Genomic DNA, 18,905 nt, shown 5'->3' on the forward strand with positions numbered 1-18,905 from the left:
AAACACTGGATTTCATTAACCAATGTCACTGTAATAAATAAATTGATTAAAAAAATAACAAAAAACTTAGACTTGTCTTATGGCCCAAAAGATGTCTGCCTTGGTAAGTATTCTATGTGCAGGTAAAAAGCGTGAAGACTGTATTCTGTTGTTTACAGGGTATTTCATAAATGTCAGATTGGGTGATTGTGTTACGTTTTTTCCATTCTTACTGATTCTCTACTTGTTCTAACAATTGCTAAGAGCAGAGTGTTGAAATTTCCACTTATCTGTAGATTTGTCCATTTCTTATACTTCATTGATTTTTTCTTCATGTAGGAAGCTCTGTTATCAGGTGCATAAAGGTTTAGAATTGTTATGGTCTCTTGATGAATTCATCGTGAAATGGCTTTCGTTATCCCTGGTGATACCCTTTCTTTAGAATCTACTTAGCCTCATATTAATGTAACCATTACAACTTTCTTTTGATTAGTATCTGCATGACATATCTTTTCCATCTTTTACTTAATCTCTTTGTATCTTTATACTCGAAACTGTTTCCTTGTAGGCAGCGTAATAATTGGGTCTGTAAATATGGGGAAGATTGATTTCACAAGGTAAAATGCGTGACCTCCTCTCCGAGTCCTTTCAGCCCCCCTCACAGGGCTCCCCTCCACCCTCGGGCGAAATGGGGTGGCTTTTGTATCCGATCTCACAGCCTCTGCCTTGAACTGGGGTGGGCGGTTGGACCATCTGATTACAGTCGCTGGTAGGGTTGGCTTTGAAGCTGCCGTCTTCCTGTCGGTCACATTTTTGCTCTTTTCCCCCTTTTCCGCCCTCATTTCGATTGAGTATTTTTATGATTGCTTTATGTGTTTTTTATTGACTTGCTAACTAGAACTTTTCCGTAAGTGGACGCTTCCCGATTTAGTGTGTAGGTGTGCAGCTTATCAGTCTGTCGTCGAGGGACGCCCTGCCCCGCGTCAAGTGTCAGCACGGGAGGGCGTCGTGTTAGTTTTGACTTGTTTTTTTTAGTGCATTTGCTAGAAACGTCTTAATACTCGATTATTTTTGCTTTAAACTATTTTTCTTTTAGAGGTTGAACGTAAGAGGACTTTTCTGTTTACCTGAGTGGTTCCCATTTCCGTTGCCTCCGTGCCCCGCAGGGGCCGTTTCCACCTGGTCGCTCGCCTTCTGCCTGAGGGCTGCCATCGCTCCTGTACTGCGGACCTGCTGCTGATGAAAACATCTCTATTGTTTTTTAAATCCGTTTTCATGAGGTACAGCACTGCAGGCTGGCCGATTGTGCCCCCGCCCCACCCCCCCCCACCCCCAGGCTTTGAGAGGTGTCCTGCCATTGTCTGCTGGCTGGCATTCTTTCAGCATAGAAATCTGCTGTCATTCTTATTTTTGTCTTTCTACGATGTAACGTTTTCTTCCCGGCTGCTTTTAAGACATTGTTTCAGAGCTAGTGCTAAGCAGCTTGGTTTCCTGGGCCTTGGTGTACTCTATGTGTTTTGTGTTCATAGTTTGTGAACCTTCTTGGGTCTGCGGGTTTATAGTTTTCATCAGCTGTGGGAAATGCTAAGCTGTCATTTTTCAGATGTTTTCGGTGTTCTCCTTGCACTGCTGCCTGGACACTGTCCAAGCAGACACCGGGGACAGCTGTGGGGGTCTCTATGCCGGATGGCCAGTGTCTGAAAGCCGTGGTTTTATCTATTTGTTTCAGCTCTTTTGTGTGGGAGAGTAAATCTGGTCTGTGTTCTGTTTTGGTCGGAAGCAGAATTCTGATTATCTCAGGGAAATTTTTAATTGCCAAGATTTTATTAGCAGCTTTTGGTTTAAAATAAAGATAGCATCAGTAGCTAGCATTTGGAGGCTCACTCTGTACCAGGTGGGACACGGTGCCTCTCCTGCACCGCCCTGTGTCGTCATGGTGACGCCCCTGCTACGTTCGCGGCCCCCCCCCCCCACGTTGCCCGCCGCAGCGGCACGCACGTTGGTGCCGAGGCCTCTGTGCTTCCACTCGCGGGGACGGAGGGCCACCTGCGGGAGAGGCGGGAAGGGCAGTGGATTCAGGCTCCCAGAACTCTCATGCTCCGGACCTGTGAGCTGTCCATTCCTGTGGGTCCAAGCCACCCGGGTTGCGGTCCTTTGCTGAGGCAGCCCTAGGAAACGAGTGCTCTGGGGCGGTCCCTTTGCCGTGTGCGTTCTGTCATCCTGCAACAAAGCATGTGCTTATGCCACACAAGTGGCTCAGGTGCTGCTAACGCGCAGCCACGTCAGTGTGATGCGGGGCTGAGCTGGGCCACACTTGACTTCTTGTGCATCTGGTGTCTGCCATCGGGGAGCAGGGTTTGAGCCTCAAGGACATGCATGTGGCACGTGGCGGTCCGTGGGGACCCATGATGCTCGCCCACCCCAGCCCGGGCCCGCCCTCGCCCCCGCCTCGCTGCACCCCGCCCCGCCCCACTCCTGCCCCCACGCCCCTCCCTGGCCCCGCCCCTGGCTTGCTCTGCTTGCCCCGCCCCTCCCTGGCCCCGCCCCCCCGCCCTGGCCCCGCCCCGGCTCGTGTGGCCGCGCGCACTTTCCCTGGAGTGTTCGCCGCGGTGTCTCCGCGCGTGCGCTCCGTCCCCGGCACCATGACATAGAAGCGTCGGTTCTTCCACTTACCCGCTCTCGTCAGGCTACTGCCCTCTTTGTAAGACAACTTTCTGCGTTGACTGAGCCTTGCATTATTTACTGGGCGTTTTGCGTGTCCTCTTGCACACGGCGGTGGTGTTCTGTCGGCAGCCTGTGCGCGTGCGGAGCGCCCCGCTCACTGAGTCGAGGTCTGCATAGTGGGCGCCCCCGGTTCTTCCCTGAGCCCGGCGTCTGTGGTGCGCAGTGTCGCGGGGTGTCAGGTCATTGCAGAACATGTGTTGCGTCGGAGCAGCGGCTTCTGCGTGCTGCCGAGTGCGCGTTTGCGAGGCGAGCCGCTCCGTGGCAGGGCCGCCCGCGCGCCCCGGCCTTGGGCCCCGCGCTGTGCGTGCCCCGCAGCGCAGGGCCAGGGGACGCGCCTGGACCAGGGGCGCCCTGGACGCAGAACGGCGGTTGGGCAGGTGCACGCAACGCTTGGCAACACAGGGCCAGCTAGAGCTGTTCTTATTTGAGACAAAATGAACAGAAAGAATCACCACCGTTGGGCCTCGCAAAGGGGTCCTAGAATGTGGGGGGAGGGGACGCTCCGGAAAGGCAGAAGACGGTGGTGCCCCTGCAAATGACTTACGGTTGAAATCAGAAATTTTCAAAGGATTTTGTCTCGGAGAAGACGGGATTCCGCAGACAGGAGCAGAAGGTCGTGGGTGAGTGAGAAGGTGATGGGCCGAGCTGTCAGGGGAAATGGTTGAAAACAGAGTGTACGGTTTGGTTAAACGCTGCAGCGGAAGCCGTGAGGAATAAAAGCGATGCGGAAACCGGCGGCGACTGGCGAACACCCGGAGAAGATGCCTGGGGACGCAGAGCGAACAACGGGGTGCCCCAGGGGCGGGGCCAGGCGGGGTGGGTGCGCCCGCCCACGCCCGGGACCCCAGGAAGCCGAGGCCCGCCCACCACGAGAAAGGGGAAGAGGCTCTTATCGCGCGTCTGCTGACATGTTCGGATTTTAAGATTAAGAAAACCTCCGGCAGAATCCAGATAGAACGGGGTCACGGTGACAGCAGTGAAATGGCGCCACTGGGAGTCGGTCCTGCAAAGGCTCTCGGGGGGGGGGGGGGGGCCTGGCCGATGGCCGCGCGGTTTCTGCTGCGCCGAAGGTGCGGCAGTGTGTGCAGATTTTGAGCGAGAAACGTCTGTGGTCTGAGACTTATGTCCAGCCAAGTTGTGATTTCTCTGTGAAGTCTGAGATTTGCAAGGATTTGCAAAATGTACCATCGACATTGCTTGCGAGAAAATGGTGTTCCTTCTGGCCAATAAAAGTTCTGACCCTGAGCTAAGTCACTGTGTTTCATACGGAAATAACCAGATACAGAACAATGATTGTGAAGACACTAATCACGGATTGGCAGGGGACGTGGGCTTGGAAACCACCTAATGAGCCAGCCTTCGTGAGTGGCCTCTTGCATGACATGCTGGGAAGGGTTCTTTGGTTATAAGCAGCAGGAAAAAAATATCCCTAGTAATTTAATCAAGAACAGGAATTTGTCACACTTGTAAGAGAAGATGACAGGTAATAGGATTTTCGTAACTACCATTTTCTCAGTTTATTTCTGTATTCCAATGATAAAGGTAATACATGCTCGTCACAGGAAAGTTCAACAAGTCACCCGGGATGGCACCACCCACAGGCAGACACTGGCGGTGGGACTCGTACTTAACCTCTGGGCTCCTCCGTTAAGTGACAGGTCTGTGGCAGAAGCCGGTCTTGGGGCGGGGATTTGATGAGTGTGGCCCTGGTCACGTGTTAGCTGTCCTTTCATCTGGGGACAGGGCCCTGTGACTGGAGGCTCATCGGAACCACCTGGAGTCGGGGAGAGGCAGCTTCGATCACAAATGGACCAGGAGGCAGCCTCCCAGACGGCGTTACCAGGGGTAGTTAATGACCCTGGAAAATTCCTGGCTGTCATGTTGGCAGAGAGAGTGGGTTGCGCAGTACAGCACCAGGCGTCTGTATGGGCAAACGGCAGAGAAAAAGTGTCAAAACGTTACCGAGCGTTTGCCTCTGTGTGATGGCATCACGGGTGACTTTTTAAATACTTTCCTGTGACGAGCATGTATTACTTCTATAATGAGAAAGTGGAAATCAACTGAGGAAACGGTGACTGTGAAGACAGAGACACGGGGGCCTCTTTCAGTGAGGCAAGCTGAATTTGGACCGGAACTCCAGGACCGCGGCGATGTAGGGCGGTGGGGCCGTGCGCAGACGGGGCCGTGCGGGGGGGCGGGGGGCGCCCTGGCTTGTCCTGCGAGGCATTTCCTCAACGGTGCCGAGGCAGAGTGACCCCACGTGACAGACTCGTTTCTCTACTTGTTCACACCTATGTACCAGCGACGACCCGAGTGCTGTGTGTCGGTGGCCGAGGCCACGTGCACGTTCTCACCAGCCCCAGGCGGGAGCAGAAAGCAGGGTGCTCGAGTGCTGGCTGGGGGAGGGGTGTGCTGCCGTCGCGTGGGCCCCGCCCTGACTGACGCGTCCTTTCTGTCGCCTCGCAGGTCCTCTCCTGAGAGCGCTGGACACCTGCCCCCTCCGGCCCCCCGGCCCGTGAGACGCTGTCGACGGGGCCCGGCCCTCCCGTTGCTGAACTTGCATGTGTCCCTGGGACTTCGGGGCCCTTTGGAGCTATTGTTTACGTGGGAATTTTGAGCCATTGTGAATCGCCGACAGGAGCAGACGCTGTTAGCAATGAGCTCCCAAAGCCACCCAGGTAAGCGGACGGGGCCCTGCTCGGCAGGAGGAGGCTCGCTGGTGGCCGCCTCTGGCCGCTGAGACGCAGACCTGTTTTCCTTGACGATGGCCGCTGTGGTCTCGGGCTGTTCCACGTGCGGGGGGCGGGGTGGTTCTTCCTCCGGGGAAAGGAACCCAGGAGCCTCAGTCCCGGTCTGGGTTGATTTGACGTGGGTGGCAGACGCGGTCCTTCGATGCCAGGAGAAAAGAGCTGTGCTTTGCAGCCAGGTGATGTGTGACGGCCAGTTAGCGTTGCTTCCAGTTTCTTTGCTCGTGGGGGCCTTGGGGGGGGGCAGTGCCTCCACGACTGGGCCTGGCGTGTGGCCGTGGGAATCGCTCCTGCCGTTTGTACTTTTATAGGGTGCTGCCCTGAGCCCCTCGCACGTTCTGAGTCCTCTCCGTGCCCTGAATCTCAGACCTGGAGGGAGAAAGTAACTTGTCTAAGGTCACAGAGCTAGTAGGTGGCCAGATGGGACTGGAAACCAGCTTTGCCTGGCCCTCCGCTTCAGAGGTGCGTACAGGCACATGCCTCCAGGACTTCTCTTTGTCCCCCTGCAAAGTCACACACGGTCACCCGAAGGCAGCTCAGAGTCCTCGCTCTGCCTGACAGCGCTGGGCTCCTGCAGAGCTACACTGGGCGCCGCCCAGCATGTGCCACTTCCCTGCGACGTGGCCTTTGGCGGCACCTTGATCCCAGCCCGTCCTGTGTCCACCTGCACCGATGCTGGGCGTCCTCCTCCGCGAGGCCTGGGGTCAGGCTCTGCAGAGTGCAGGCCGGGCGCGGGGTCTCTCCCTTGGGACGGGCCAGGGTGTCCCGACGCCTTCCCTCGGCCCATCGGCGCTGTCCGAGGCTCTGGAGGGCAGGACTCCCGGGCGTGTTTAGATAGGAAGGCTTTATTGATTCAAGCTGATTGATACAGTGTGTAAAGCCAAACTAAGCCGTCGGGATGGAAGAGTGTGAGGGAGACCCAAGTGGTGCCACTGTCCGTCCCTGAGAGCCGAGCGGGCCTGCCTCCTGCGTCCCCACATGGCAGGCGTGTGAATGTGCGGAAAACTGTCACCGTCCTGCCCGGGGGGCACTCGGTTCCCTTTTTTTCCATTTTACTGTGTTACAAGCATCTTTCGATGTCATATGTGTATGTATATAAACCCAACTTACTTTTGGTAACTTGTAGATGGATGTTTATATGGTTGCAGCACTGTTTATAACAGCCGCAATTGGCATCGAGCAATTATCCTGCGTGTAGTTCGCACGGACCCTTCTGGAAGTGTCCCGCTGGCCCAGGTCCAGGGGGCAGCCTGGCTCGGGCGGTGCGTGTATGCGTTTCGACTGTTAGATTTGCGCTCAGACTGCTCCAGAACCTCTCTTCTTGGTTACAGCTCACGAGGAGGCACGTTCTTGTCCGTTCACACCGGCACTGGGCGGGTTCGGTCCGTGCCCGGCTTGTCGGCCTGTGAGGGGAGGACCACTGGGGCCACGCGGCCCTGTGAGCGGGGACACTCGCTTCTGTGGCCTGGCGCAGACGTGGCCAGGCGCAGACGTGGCCAGGCGCAGACGTGGCCTGGCGCAGACGTGGCCTGCCACCCAGGCATGTAAAGTGAATGTTTTTCATTTTTTTTTTTTTAATCTAAAGAAGTCTATGTATGTGCACCTATGTTTATAAAATTTGCTCATTCATACGTACTTATGTATGGGGGAGATGTGTTTTGTGTGTGTTACTTGCACGTGGTGACTCAGGTGATTTAGATTAGTCAGCTTTACTCCATCAGCTCCATTTACAGGGAAAGGTGAAGTTTTCTATTACGATCCTAGTGTGTCATGTTGTTTCTTCATTACTGACCATTTTTTGCTTTATTTCAATGTGATTTTCAGTGCTTAAAAATTAATGACTGCATCTCACAGTAGCCCAGGTCTCTTAACAAAACCGTGTGTTTTTGTCTACTGTTTCTTCACCCGGAAGCTTTTGCTGTTCCCTTGGCTCGCTCTGGTGGACGAGCAGCTCGCCACAGCCCCCCGAACCTTCCAGGCCTCGTCCCGGAGGCTCGCCCGGGCCACGGGCGGAGAGCTGGCGCCTGCCGCCCCCCGCGGAGAGGCGGGGTTCGCCCACCCGTGTTTGTCGTAGCTGCTGTCCTGTCCGGTTATGGGTCACTGCCGCCCGCTGACCCCTGTGGCCTCTGTGTCTCTCGTGTTGGGGACTGAGGAGGAGCTGGAGCTGGCAAGGGTGGGACTGCTGGGGAGGAGGCCCGGGCCTTCTCTGCCGTGGGGGGCCGTGGGGGGGCTGTGGGGGGCGGTGGGGGGGCTGTGGCGGGGGCGGTGGGGGGCGGTGGGGGGCGGTGGGGGGGCCGTGGGGGGGCTGTGGGGGGCGGTGGGGGGGCCGTGGGGGGCCGTGGGGGGGGCCGTGGGGGGGCCGTGGGGGGCGGGGGCGGGGGCCCTGGCGGAGTGCCCTGGCGGGGGCCCGTGGTGGGGGCCGTGGCAGTGGGGCGGCGGCATATGGGGGGGTGGCTGTGGCAGGGACCGTGGCGGGGGCCGTGGCTGGGGTGGTGGCAGGGGGCCTTGGCGCAGCGCCCCGGCGGGGGCCGTACGGTGGGGGTCCGTCCGCCTGCGCTGCAGTGTGCTGCGGCCGGCGGGAGCTCGCTGGTGCCCCCACCTGTCTCTGGGCGCAGGTCTCCTGTGGGAGCCGCCTTTCTGCCCTGCGCTGCAGCCAGGGACCCTGGACAGCGCAGCCCCATCCGCGGGTCGGGCTGAGCCGCAGCCCGGCCGTGGCCTCCGGGGAGGGGCGCGTGAGCCCGGAGGGGGGCCGCCCCCTCGCATGCTTCCCTGGCACTGCGACCCCATCGGGCTTGTGTTTTCTACGGCGTTCCTCCCGGCTTCTTGTCAGCGACGCTGTTTTCCCGCTGTCTAGCACCGCCGTGCATGCTTTTGTGTTTCTGTCTGTAGCGAGCGATTTTGGTGGATTCGGGGGCAGAGAAACAATCGCTGCTCGTTCAGTTCGCTGTTTGGATGGGAAGGCCCAGGGCTGTCTCCTCCCTTCGGCGCCGGGGGCAGGCCCTGCCTCTGTCCGGGCCTGCAGGGCTCGCCCTGCCGTGGCCGGCCGCCTCCCCGCCCTCCCTGCACGTCCTCCGGTCTCCCGTCCCGGCCGGCCCCCACCCTGCCTCAGTGCTCCCCTGGAGCGTCAGGCCCTGCTCCAGGCCCACTGCTGGTCCCCTTGTCACCCTTGCAGTGCGGTCAGCTTTGCCCCGATGAGAAAATGGCCTGCTGGTTTGACGAGTGTGGCTTTCCCCCCTCCTGAGTTTCTTCGGAAGTCCCCGGCGCAGGCCGAGGTGTCCACTGCGACCTCACTGCTGTTCTCCGTGGACTTGGCCAGGGCCAGGCCCTGCCTCTCTGACGTAAGGCTGCTGAGCGTCGGGGCTTGTCGCTTGGCATGAGCCCTTCTGACGCTGTGAGCGGCCTGAGGAGAGCGCCCGGGCGGGCTTGGCCTGGGAGGGCTCCGAGGAACGAGGAGAGGTTCCGGAATAGCGCGCTTCTCGCCCAGTGCAGTGCTTCAGACCACTTCCTGTCGGGGCTGTGCCGCCGCGGGCCGGGGGTGGGGGGTGTGGGGCCGCACGGCCTCTGCCTGGAAGCCGAGCCCCTGGTGAGACCGGAGCGTGTGGGCACCGTGCGGGCTTGCTGCCAGGAAGGCGAAGCCTCCCCTGTCCTGTCCTCTCCTTCGAGTGCTCCTGCAGCAGGCCAGCGCGGCCTTGTGTGCCCGGGACTCGTGGTAACCTGGCTGGCTTGCGAGAAGGCCAGGCACTGTCACTCAGCCACCTCGTCGAGGCCACCGCACTTCTGCGGTGCAGTTACCTTCCTTGTGACATCGGTGCTTAGAAGCAGTCTCGAGGGGAGACCCTGGGTCTCAGGGCCCCTCGCTGGCCTTCCAGGACCCGTGCGTGGCCATCCACACCTCGTTCCTGACAGACGACTGGTTCGCAGGGCTTGGAGCGGCTGATTCAAGTGTCTTCTCTCTCCCTGCATCTTACTAAGAGGCGCGGATTGTGTTTAATTAAAAGCAGAAAACCTATTTCGAGGGAACCTTTGTATTTAAGATTAGTGTCTTAATTTGGACCATTATCTAATTTCTTAATACTCTGTTGAGTCCGAAATATCCCATCAGTATAAAACCAGCCAGGAAGTCGGTGTCAGCAATAGCTTAGAGATTAGTGACTTTCAACATCGTTTTATTTCTTCTAACATCGTCAAGTTCCCATCCTGGAAGTCTTCCTGGAGGAGGCTCTCTGCCAACCACAGTGTGAGCTCAGGCCCAGCTTTCTTTGTTTGATCTTGAATCCTTATTTCAACCAGTTTGGCCACCAAGGTTGTTTCATTTTAAGATAGAAATTATCTCAGGTAGAAACATTGTCACTTGACTCAGGCTTTGCAATGATCAAATGATCCAGTGTTTTAGGAATGTTGCAGTTTTAAGGACTTCATTAAAGAGGAGATGAATTTTGAGGACCTGCAATTAACAGAGAAGACGACAGTTCTGGGGTGCTGGTGGCAGGCAGTTCTGGACATGGAGCGAGGCCCTGGGCCACCAGAAGTGACTGGAGAGCTGAGGAGCTGACAGTGGCCTTGGCGGAGGCCTGAGGAGGGTGGCCTGACGCCGGCTGCAGGGGCGCTGGGGGCTTGGGCGCGGACACAGGGCCTGCGTTCACGGTGTCAGAAGATGGGGAGCAGCTGGCCACAGCCGCCGGGGAGCTTGTCCCAGACCCTCTGTGAGGGTGTGGCCGAGGCCCCAGTGGCCCGTGGGCCTGGGAGAGTTCGGGGGTGAGGCTGAGCCCCGAGGACACGGGGAGGGCGGCCGGTTCCTGACATGGGCCCAGTGCAGACGGGCTGGAGGGGTTCGGAGCTGCCTTGGCTGTGCACCGATCCAGGCTGGGGATGGAGGTGCCGAGTGCCACGCGTGCTGGGAGGGGTAGGCAGGGCGCCGCCTTCCCTCTGCGTGCCCTCCGGGCCCCCCATCCCGCCACGTTCTGTCCCTGCGCCCTCCGGGCCCCCCCATCCCGCCACATTCCGTCCTCGCGCCCTCCGGGGCCCCCCATCCCGCCGCGTTCCGTCCGCGCGCCCTCCAGGGCCCCCCATCCCGCCGCGTTCCGTCCACGCGCCCTCCGGGCCCCCCATCCCGCCGCGTTCCGTCCGCGCGCCCTCCAGGGCCCCCCATCCCGCCGCGTTCCGTCCGCGCGCCCTCCAGGGCCCCCCATCCCGCCACGTTCCGTCCGCGCGCCCTCCAGGGCCCCCCCATCCCGCCGCGTTCCGTCCGCGCACCCTCCGGGGCCCCCCATCCCGCCGCGTTCCGTCCGCGCGCCCTCCGGGGCCCCGCGCCCGCTCGCAGCTCTCGAGTTGTCCCTCTCCCGGATCCTGCTGCCATCATTATGTGGGAGCTCAATCAGTCAAGGTTTGTTCTGGAAATCATGGAGGCATAACGACTTCTTTTTCAACTTACTTCTTTTTTTAATCCTCAAATTGTGTTTTGTCTTTAAAACATCACGAATACGCAGTCGTTATGAAGCGCTCAGAAAACTCCCTGTCAATGGAGTGCTGATGGTTTGTTTTGGCAATTCTCTGAAAATTCTTGTGCCGTTTGTGGAACGTTTGCATTTATGTCCTTGTTTTCAAAGCCACCATTGTGGAAATGTAAATTTCTGAGTTCGGAGCTGCTGAATGTTGGATGATTAATGACATTGAAACTTAAGAATGAATTCCTGGTACGTATTTGACATAGAAAACCCGGCATCAGAGACCATTGAGTACAGCTCGGTGCTGGGACTAAGAGGCTGTGATTGCGGGGGGCGGGGGGCGGGGTCAGGTCCGTGCGGACAGGTGTGCGGGTGTGCCTGCCACCGGGGCGCAGGGCCGGGGCGCTCGGGTCCCGGCTCAGCCGCGCCCGTCAGCGAGTGCCCTGGGCTGCGGGCCGAGCCCTGCTGTGCTCCAGGGGGCCAGAGCGCGCGGCGGCCTCAGTCTGCACGGTGAGCTGGAATGCCACTGTCCCCGTTGACAGACGAGTGGCCTGGCATTTACTGCTGTCCAGTGCTGAGCTAAGGCTAGGTGGCTGAGCCGAAGCCGAGCTGGAACCAGACCGCTCACCCGCCGCTGAGGGACGGGACCCTCCATGGGCAGACACAGGTGCACCTGCCCCGGCGTCCGGCCGGCCGGCGCGCACGGAGCCCCAGCCCCTTGGTGTACCTGCGGCTCCCGTGGTGACAGGGACCGGCAGGCGCACGGAGCCCCGGGAGGGACGCGGGAAGTCAGGACGAGTGAGCTGTGTCCAGAAAGCAGGCGGGGGTTCGCCGGCCTGGGTGGGGGCGGAGGCCACAGCCTGCAGGGCGGAGGAAGGGGTTCGGGAGTGGAGAGGTGGGCGTCGCGCTCGGGGGCTGCTGCCACCTCGGCCGACACGACCCCGTTTGCTTCTTGGGCCCATTTTCCGCGCGGTCCCCTGACCGCTAGTGTGGGGAAGGGGCCGCGGGCCTCGCATGCCCTGCCCCCTCACCCCGACCCTCGCCCGGGCCGCGCGCTGGGTTCCCTCCGTCCCTGCGGGAGGCCTTGCCGCCGTTGCGCTCGAGGGCTCTGTGCTGCTCGCGGTGTGACCCGAGCGCGTGCGCGGACTTCCCGAGCCTCTCTGGAGGGAGCGACCGGGTGACTGGCATGCTGAGTCGACGTGAGAGATTCTGGCTAAGCTTCCTGCTGTACTCCCACTTAAAAGCTTCTCGTTTGCTTATTTAACGAGAGCGCGATTAAAAAAGTGGACTCTTTTAGGGCATTGTAATGCTTAAGAAAAATTCGAATGAGGCAAATGACTGTAAACTTTTAGGATTGTATCTGACCTCACGCCTTAAACGTGGCTGGCGTTTAGCCACTTAATCGGTTGGCTGTTGGGAACATTGGCCTTGAAGGAGTGACAAGCAGTATGTGGTGAAGAGACCTTACGACGTTGTTTCCGCAGTTGTGCCCCCGAACAAACAGACAGAGCAGCTGCCGGAGTCCCCGAGGGCCGTGTCGGCCGGTGGCTCCGGGCCTGTCGGGGTCACAAGCCAGACATTCCCGGCCGCCCTCCCCGTCTTGGGTTTCGGGCTCCCTGTTGTCCCCCCCCCCCCCACCAGGGTCCTCTCCACCTCGACGGTGGCAGTCCCCGGCGGGAGCGGGCACGGCCCCCGTGCAGGGCGGTGGGCAGTGCTGTTCCAGGTCGGGTGGCCCTGTCCTTACAGCTGACCCCCAGACCCTTTGACTAAAGGGGGGTGGACATCCTCTGTAACGGGGACTGGCCCACACAGCACCTGCCGCGGCTCGGATCCAAGGCCCACTGGGACGGGAGTGGACGGGCGGCTCCTGGTATCAGTTCATTTGGAGACACTGGTCAGGAGCACATCTTTGCCCTTGTTTTCTACAAGCCACGTTCTCCATTTTCCGGTTTTACGTGAACTAAATACATAGTTTCGCAAGTGTTGGCTAAGCGCGGACCTCCTGTGTTCACAACTTTTTTGGGTAACTTTCAAGTCAGTTCTACACACAAGTTCTTGCTGGAAACAGACCGATCACCGGGGACCCTGGGCGGGTTGGCGAGGCTCGGGGCCACACTCCACGTGGCCCAGAGCCCCGGCCCGGAGCCTTACAGCCGTGGGCCGAAGCCCGTGTGGCTGAGCCTGGCTCCTGCCTTGGACGCTCGGGGGCTTCTGGGCTGGCGGAGCGCAGACTCGCGCCCCGTGGGAGGGCCTGTCGGTGCCGAAGTGTGTGCACCAATGCCGGGACAGTGATACAGAGTTGCTTTCTCACGTTTCATGTGATTCATGAAGTTGGAACATCAGATTCTAGCTTCGGTTTTAAAACTACGGTGGATAAACTTTGGACGCGAATGCAACGGCGTTCTTCGGCAGCGTGTGCTGGGATGGAGAGGGGGCCTGGGGGGGAAGCCGGGATGGAGAGGGGGCCTGGGGGCGGAGCCGGGATGGAGAGGAGGCCTGGGGGCGGAGCCGGGATGGAGAGGGGGCCTGGGGGGGAAGCCGGGATGGAGAGGGGGCCTGGGGGGGAAGCCGGGATGGAGAGGGGGCCTGGGGGCGGAGCCGGGATGGAGAGGGGGCCTGGGGGCGGAGCCGGGATGGAGAGGGGGCCTGGGGGGGAAGCTGGGATGGAGAGGGGGCCTGGGGGGGAAGCCCGAGCGCAGCGCAGGCTGCGGTTAGTAACGGTTTGTCGGTTTTGGCCCCTTAGCTGTGACGGACCACGGTGACACAAGCGTCATGGCCGGGGTGACGGGAGCGCCGAGCCGTCCTCGGTGTTGGCGAGATGCGTTGATGGAGTGCGAGCGAAGGCGGCAGGGGAAGCTCGGGGCGCCCTCCCCCGCCCCCGTCCGCGGTGGGCCGCGGGCGCTCCGCTCCTGGCTTCGGCTCTGCCCGTCGGGTCTGCGGGACGCGCGCAGAGCCCGTCCCTTGCGCCTCCTGCGGCGGCGCGTGGCCGTGACGCCGTCCACGCGGCACCTGGTCGCTGGCGGCGGGTGCCGAGCCTGCGTCTCCCCGCGGCCGCTCTGGGCTGCACCGCGAGGGCTCCCGGTCCTGAGCCGACTTTCTGTTGAAGTGCGACGGGCCCCACGCGTCCTCACCGAAGGCCGGTACCTTCCCCGTGCAGCCCAGGAGCCGGAGCGGCCAGACGCCAGCCCCGCGCGGCCCCCCTCGGCCGCCAGGCCGCCGCCCCGGCCCCGGGGATCCCCCTGGCTACCGCGTTGTGGAAACGCGGGCCCCACAGGCTCGGCCTCTTCCTGGCGTTTCCCCCAGGAGCGTGCGGGGACCCGACGGCCGAGCACCGGGCGTCGTGCGAGCAGGGCACAGTCGCGCACCCGTTCGCTCGTGGAGGACGTTACGGCGCTCCCCGGGGTGGGCGGTCCGTCCCACGCCACCGTGGCTGCGCGTGCGTGGCCCGCGTGCGTGTGCATTTCTCGCCACGCGGTGCGTGTGCGCTGCGGCTCTCCTCCCAGATCGTGCCCGATTGTGCTCCGGTGGCCGCGACGCCCGCGGGCTCCGCCCTCGGCCCTGCCGGCTACGGCCACGCGCCTTCCCCGTGCGTCTCCCCGAGGGCGGAACACGCCAAGCATCTCTTCACGCGCGGCTCGGTCTGGTGGAGCGCGTGTCCTGGTCCTTGGCTCGTTGAAAAACTCGGGTCGTCTGTTCTTACTGATTCGGAGCAGTTACTTGTGTGGACGGCGGGCGAGTCCCTCGCTGTCGGCTCTCGGCCTGTGGGTCGCCGCTTCCCTTTCCTAATGATGCTTTGTGATGAACGGGTGTTCCTAACGGTAACGCGGTCCAGTTCGTCGGTCATTTTGTTTGTGCCTGACTGAGGGTCTCGCAGCTTCGTCGTTCGGCCACTCACATTTGGACCCGGGGTCCGCCTGGACCCCACAGCCCTTAGGAGACCGTCCGGACAGTGCCGCCGCGTCAGAGGCCAGCGCCGTGGACGCGCCGGTCCGTGTCTGGCGTCCACTCTGGCCCGTTGTCTGCGTGTCCGTCTGTCTGTCCGTGTGCCAGGATGACCCCGTGGCGTCTGACCGCAGCTTTGTGACTGGTCTTGATGTCCGCTAGTGTGGGCCCTCCGACTTCTGATCCTCGTACAGGGTGTCTCGGCTCTCCTTAGCCTTTTGCATTCCCATGTGACTTTTAAAGTCAGCTTTTCAATTTTAGCAGGACACCTACTGAGATCTCTTTGGGGAGTGCTTTGATTTTCGTATAAAATTAATTCATTTTGAATCTTCCCATCCGTGAATATGTCTTTCCATTTATTCGAGTCGTCTTCAGGTTTTCTCAGTCACATCTTATAGATCACAGTGTAGAGGCCTTTTATTTTTTTGGATGGATTTACTTCTAGCTATTTTTTTAAGTGCTGTTTTGTTTTTAACTTTTATTTTTTGTTTGTATGTAGAAATATAATTAATTTTGTCTAGCCGCCTTGTCTCTAGACATCTTGCAGGTTGCTGATGAAGATACTATCTTATCTGTAGGTTCTTTTGGGTTTTTTACGTATATTGATAGTGAACATTTTATTTCCTCTTTGCTACTTTTTAAACCTTTTATGTCTTTTTCTTGCTTTATTCCATTGTCTAGGGCCTTGTAGCAAATATTAAATGTAAATGATAGTGGATCGCTGTCTCGTTCAAATTTCAAAAGAAACTTTCTCAGTATTTCATCGTTATGTATGAAATTCGCTGTAGGATTTGTGTAGTAGGCTTTATCAGATTAATGCCGTTCTTGTGCGCCCTTAGTTTGCGTTGTCCTCGTGAGTAGGTGTTAAATTTTAGGTTGAGCCATGTGACATTGCAGATATTTGATCTTTTTCAGTCTACAGAAATGGTACTTTTGTTTGGCTCAACTTACCATATTAGCTTTTTTCTATATCTCGTAATCATGATTTTTCTCCTTAGTCATGTGATGAATTTTCTTGATTGATTTTTGAATCTTAAACCAATCTTGGAATTTTTAGTAACTTGGTTTTAACATATTCTTACATACTACTGGATTTGATTTCTTATGTTTAGCTTAATTTTTAAATCCAGATTTGTGAGTGAGGTCGACCTATAATTATCTCTTCTTCGAATAGCTGGCATTGAGGCTGGGCTGGCCCCTAAAACGTGGCGAGCGACTGTCCCCGTCCTACACGCGGAGTGACCGTTTCCTCCAGGACTCAGGCGCCCAGCGTCCCAGGCTCTCTGGACCCCGCCCGTTTGGACCTTCGCTGCATGTTTTCCTTCTTTTCGACTTTTTAAAATAGCCATTTTAAAATGTAAAACCAGGTTTCTGACCAGGGTGTGTAAGTTCAGGCCACGGATTGTATTCGGCCTTTGGGCCGTAGTTTGCTGGCCCCTGTTGGAGTCTCTTGAAGAGTTTCTGTAAGATCGATGTTATTTCATTCTTAAGTATTTGGAAGAATTCGCTCGTGGACCTGTCTGGGAGTTTTTTTTTGTGTGTGTAGGAAGATTTATAAATTAACACCCCCAACTGACGTAGGGTTATTCAGATTTTCTGTTTTTTCTTGTGTCCGTTTTCATGTGCTTAGTTTTTCTCAGAATTCTTTTCGTTCCTTCTAAATTTTCAAACGTATTGGTAAAAAGTTGTTTAAATGGCCTCATTGTATCTGTAACGTTTATAGAGTTTTCAGTGACATCTCCTTTTTCATTCTTTATGTTGTTTATTTGTTCTTTCTCTTTTTTTCTTCATGGACTTGCTAGGATAATTACATTAATATTTTTAAAGAACTTTAGTCTTGTTGATTATTGAATTTTTAAATAAATCAATTTCTACTGTTACTGTTTTTATTTTCTTTTCTTGTTTGGATTTACTTTGCTATTCTATTTCTTTTAGCTAACTTAAATAAATTAGTTAAAAGTTAAATAAAAATTCAGATGACTGATTTTTTTCCCCAGACTTTCTGCTTTTGTAATACGTGCACTTAAGGGTATAATTTTCACCTTTAGCTGGATTGAACACATTTTTAATGTCGTTTTCCATTATAACACAGTTTAGAATAACGTCTAGTCGCCTTTGGTTTCCCCTTTGACCCGTAGGTCAGCTACAGAAGTTTTTCTTTATTTCAACCATTTGTGCATTTCTTAACATTTTGCTTTTCGGATCGATGTCTAGTTTAATTCCAGTACGGTCACCGAATTTACTACATATAATTTCCATTTTTGAAAATTCTCTGAGTTTTTTCTCACGATTGCACAGCTTTGTAAACGTTTTGTGCTTGGGGACGTGGCAGTTGAGATCTGGCCCTCCCACGCCCATCGGCTGAGTGGCGGGTGGTGCTGGCGGTGTTCCGACCTGTGACTGACCGCGCTCGTCGTCTGCTCTCTGTGCCCATTACTGAGAATGACTGTGGGTTAGCATCGTTTCTGACCGTGTATCATTTCTCCTTTTACTGCTGTCAGTTTTTACCTTCACGTAGTCGAAGCTGTTCGAAGCCATGCAGGTTGAGAAGTTTGCACTTTCTTGCTGGAGTGAGCACCGTTGTTACTTGGAAGTGTCTGATTTCCGTGTCCGAGAGGGCAGCCCCGTGCCCACCCCAGTCGGAGGCGCGTGCTGGAACCTGCCTTTCGGGAGCCGCCTCGCCGCCTCCGTGCTGGCTGCGGTGCCCTGACCCCCGCGCCACGGTGCACGCAGCTAGACGCACGTGCCGGACTTGGACCGGGCCAAGCAGGCCAGGCCGCCGCGGCCCAGCGCCGGCGAGTCTGCGTCCGCGCCAGGCGCGGCGGCCTGATCTCACGTCCCTTCTGGCATTGGCTCCCGGGGCGGCCAGCGCGTCCGCTGGGCGTCATGCGGCCGAGGAGCACCTGCTGGGCGCGCCTGACAGTGGGCTGCAGTGACCCTGCGGCTGCACGCTGCCGCTCCGGCACTTTTATTCGGCTATTTTATGAGGTGATTTATGCCGCACCCCATAAACGGCGGAGCCTCCCCGATGCCATGCGGGGCGCACGGTCCCCCCACCCTGCAGGTGCTTTCACCAGGCCGTTTCCTCTTCCCCGGGATGAATGAGGAGTTCAGTTAGGCTTCACCTTGAGAAGTCACGTTGCTTTCGGGCCCCTAATGCCCTGACTCTGCCAGCCCTGGCCTCCCCCGCCGGGCGGGGCCGGGCATGAGTGTGACACTTGGTCTCCCTTGGCCTCGGCTGGCCTGGCGCTGAGCCTGGGGTATAGTAAACGATATCTTAGTTCCTCCCGATGCTGGGATTCGTGATTCCCACGTCCACGCAGCGGCCAAGCCCGGAAGGGTGGACGGTCGCCCCAGGCTGGTGGCGGGCCTTCCAGGAGCTTTCAGGCTGGGGGCGGGGGGTGCAAAGTCGTTTTTTCTTCTCTAGCAGCAGTTTTTGGGGTGGGGGGGCTGTGGGTGGGAACCGCTTTTTCCACATTAAAATCCACCTCTTTTGCTTTCTAACCCTTGCACGTCACGTGACATGGTTGGGTCACAGACGCCACATTTGGTCTTTACATTTAGAAGTGCATTTGACTCACATAATTGCTCATTTAAATCACTTAAAGAGACATGTAACTCGAGTCACCAATGGAATCTCGGGCGGCCTCGTTAAGGGGGCTCCGTGGCCAACAGGTCACCTCGGCACCGCAGTAAGACAGTCCTTTTGTTTTTCTGGAATCCGCGTCCTCTTTAGAGGTGACGGAGCACACCCGGCCCGCGGTTGGACGTAGACGAGCTTGCCGCGGCCCGCGCCACCCCCGGGGTCCACCCGCTGCGGCCCGCGCCACCCCCCGGGGTCCGCCCGCCGGGGTCCGCCCGCCATGGCCCGCACCACCCCCCGGGGTCCGCCCGCCGTGGCCCGCGCCGCCCCCCGGGGTCCACCCGCCGTGGGCCGCGCCGCCCCCCGGGGTCCGTGGTGCTGGTTTCCGCTCACTGGCCATGGGGGGTCGGAGCTCAGAGTGCCCTGCTGCCCGCGCCCCTCCCCGTCGCCTCCCGCAGCCCTGGGCGGGCGCCGAGGCCCGTGTCC

The 18,905-nt window shown here is 58.1% G+C and overlaps 1 protein-coding gene across 7 annotated transcripts in view; it reads left to right on the top strand.

Moving 5' to 3' along the window:
* Positions 1–18,905, top strand: part of HDAC4 (histone deacetylase 4) — a 173,485-nt gene that overhangs the window by 26,666 nt on the left and 127,914 nt on the right. For all 7 annotated transcript variants that reach the window (XM_036236448.1, XM_036236450.1, XM_036236447.1 and 4 more), the window contains exon 2: positions 5,170–5,381. In XM_036236448.1, the coding sequence (XP_036092341.1) occupies positions 5,360–5,381 (22 nt within the window). In that variant the 5' untranslated portion in view covers positions 5,170–5,359. The remainder of the gene's footprint in view (positions 1–5,169; positions 5,382–18,905) is intronic.

Source organism: Rousettus aegyptiacus, unplaced genomic scaffold (assembly GCF_014176215.1).
Source record: "Rousettus aegyptiacus isolate mRouAeg1 unplaced genomic scaffold, mRouAeg1.p scaffold_m13_p_2, whole genome shotgun sequence".
In the NCBI taxonomy this organism is placed as follows: domain Eukaryota; kingdom Metazoa; phylum Chordata; class Mammalia; order Chiroptera; family Pteropodidae; genus Rousettus; species Rousettus aegyptiacus.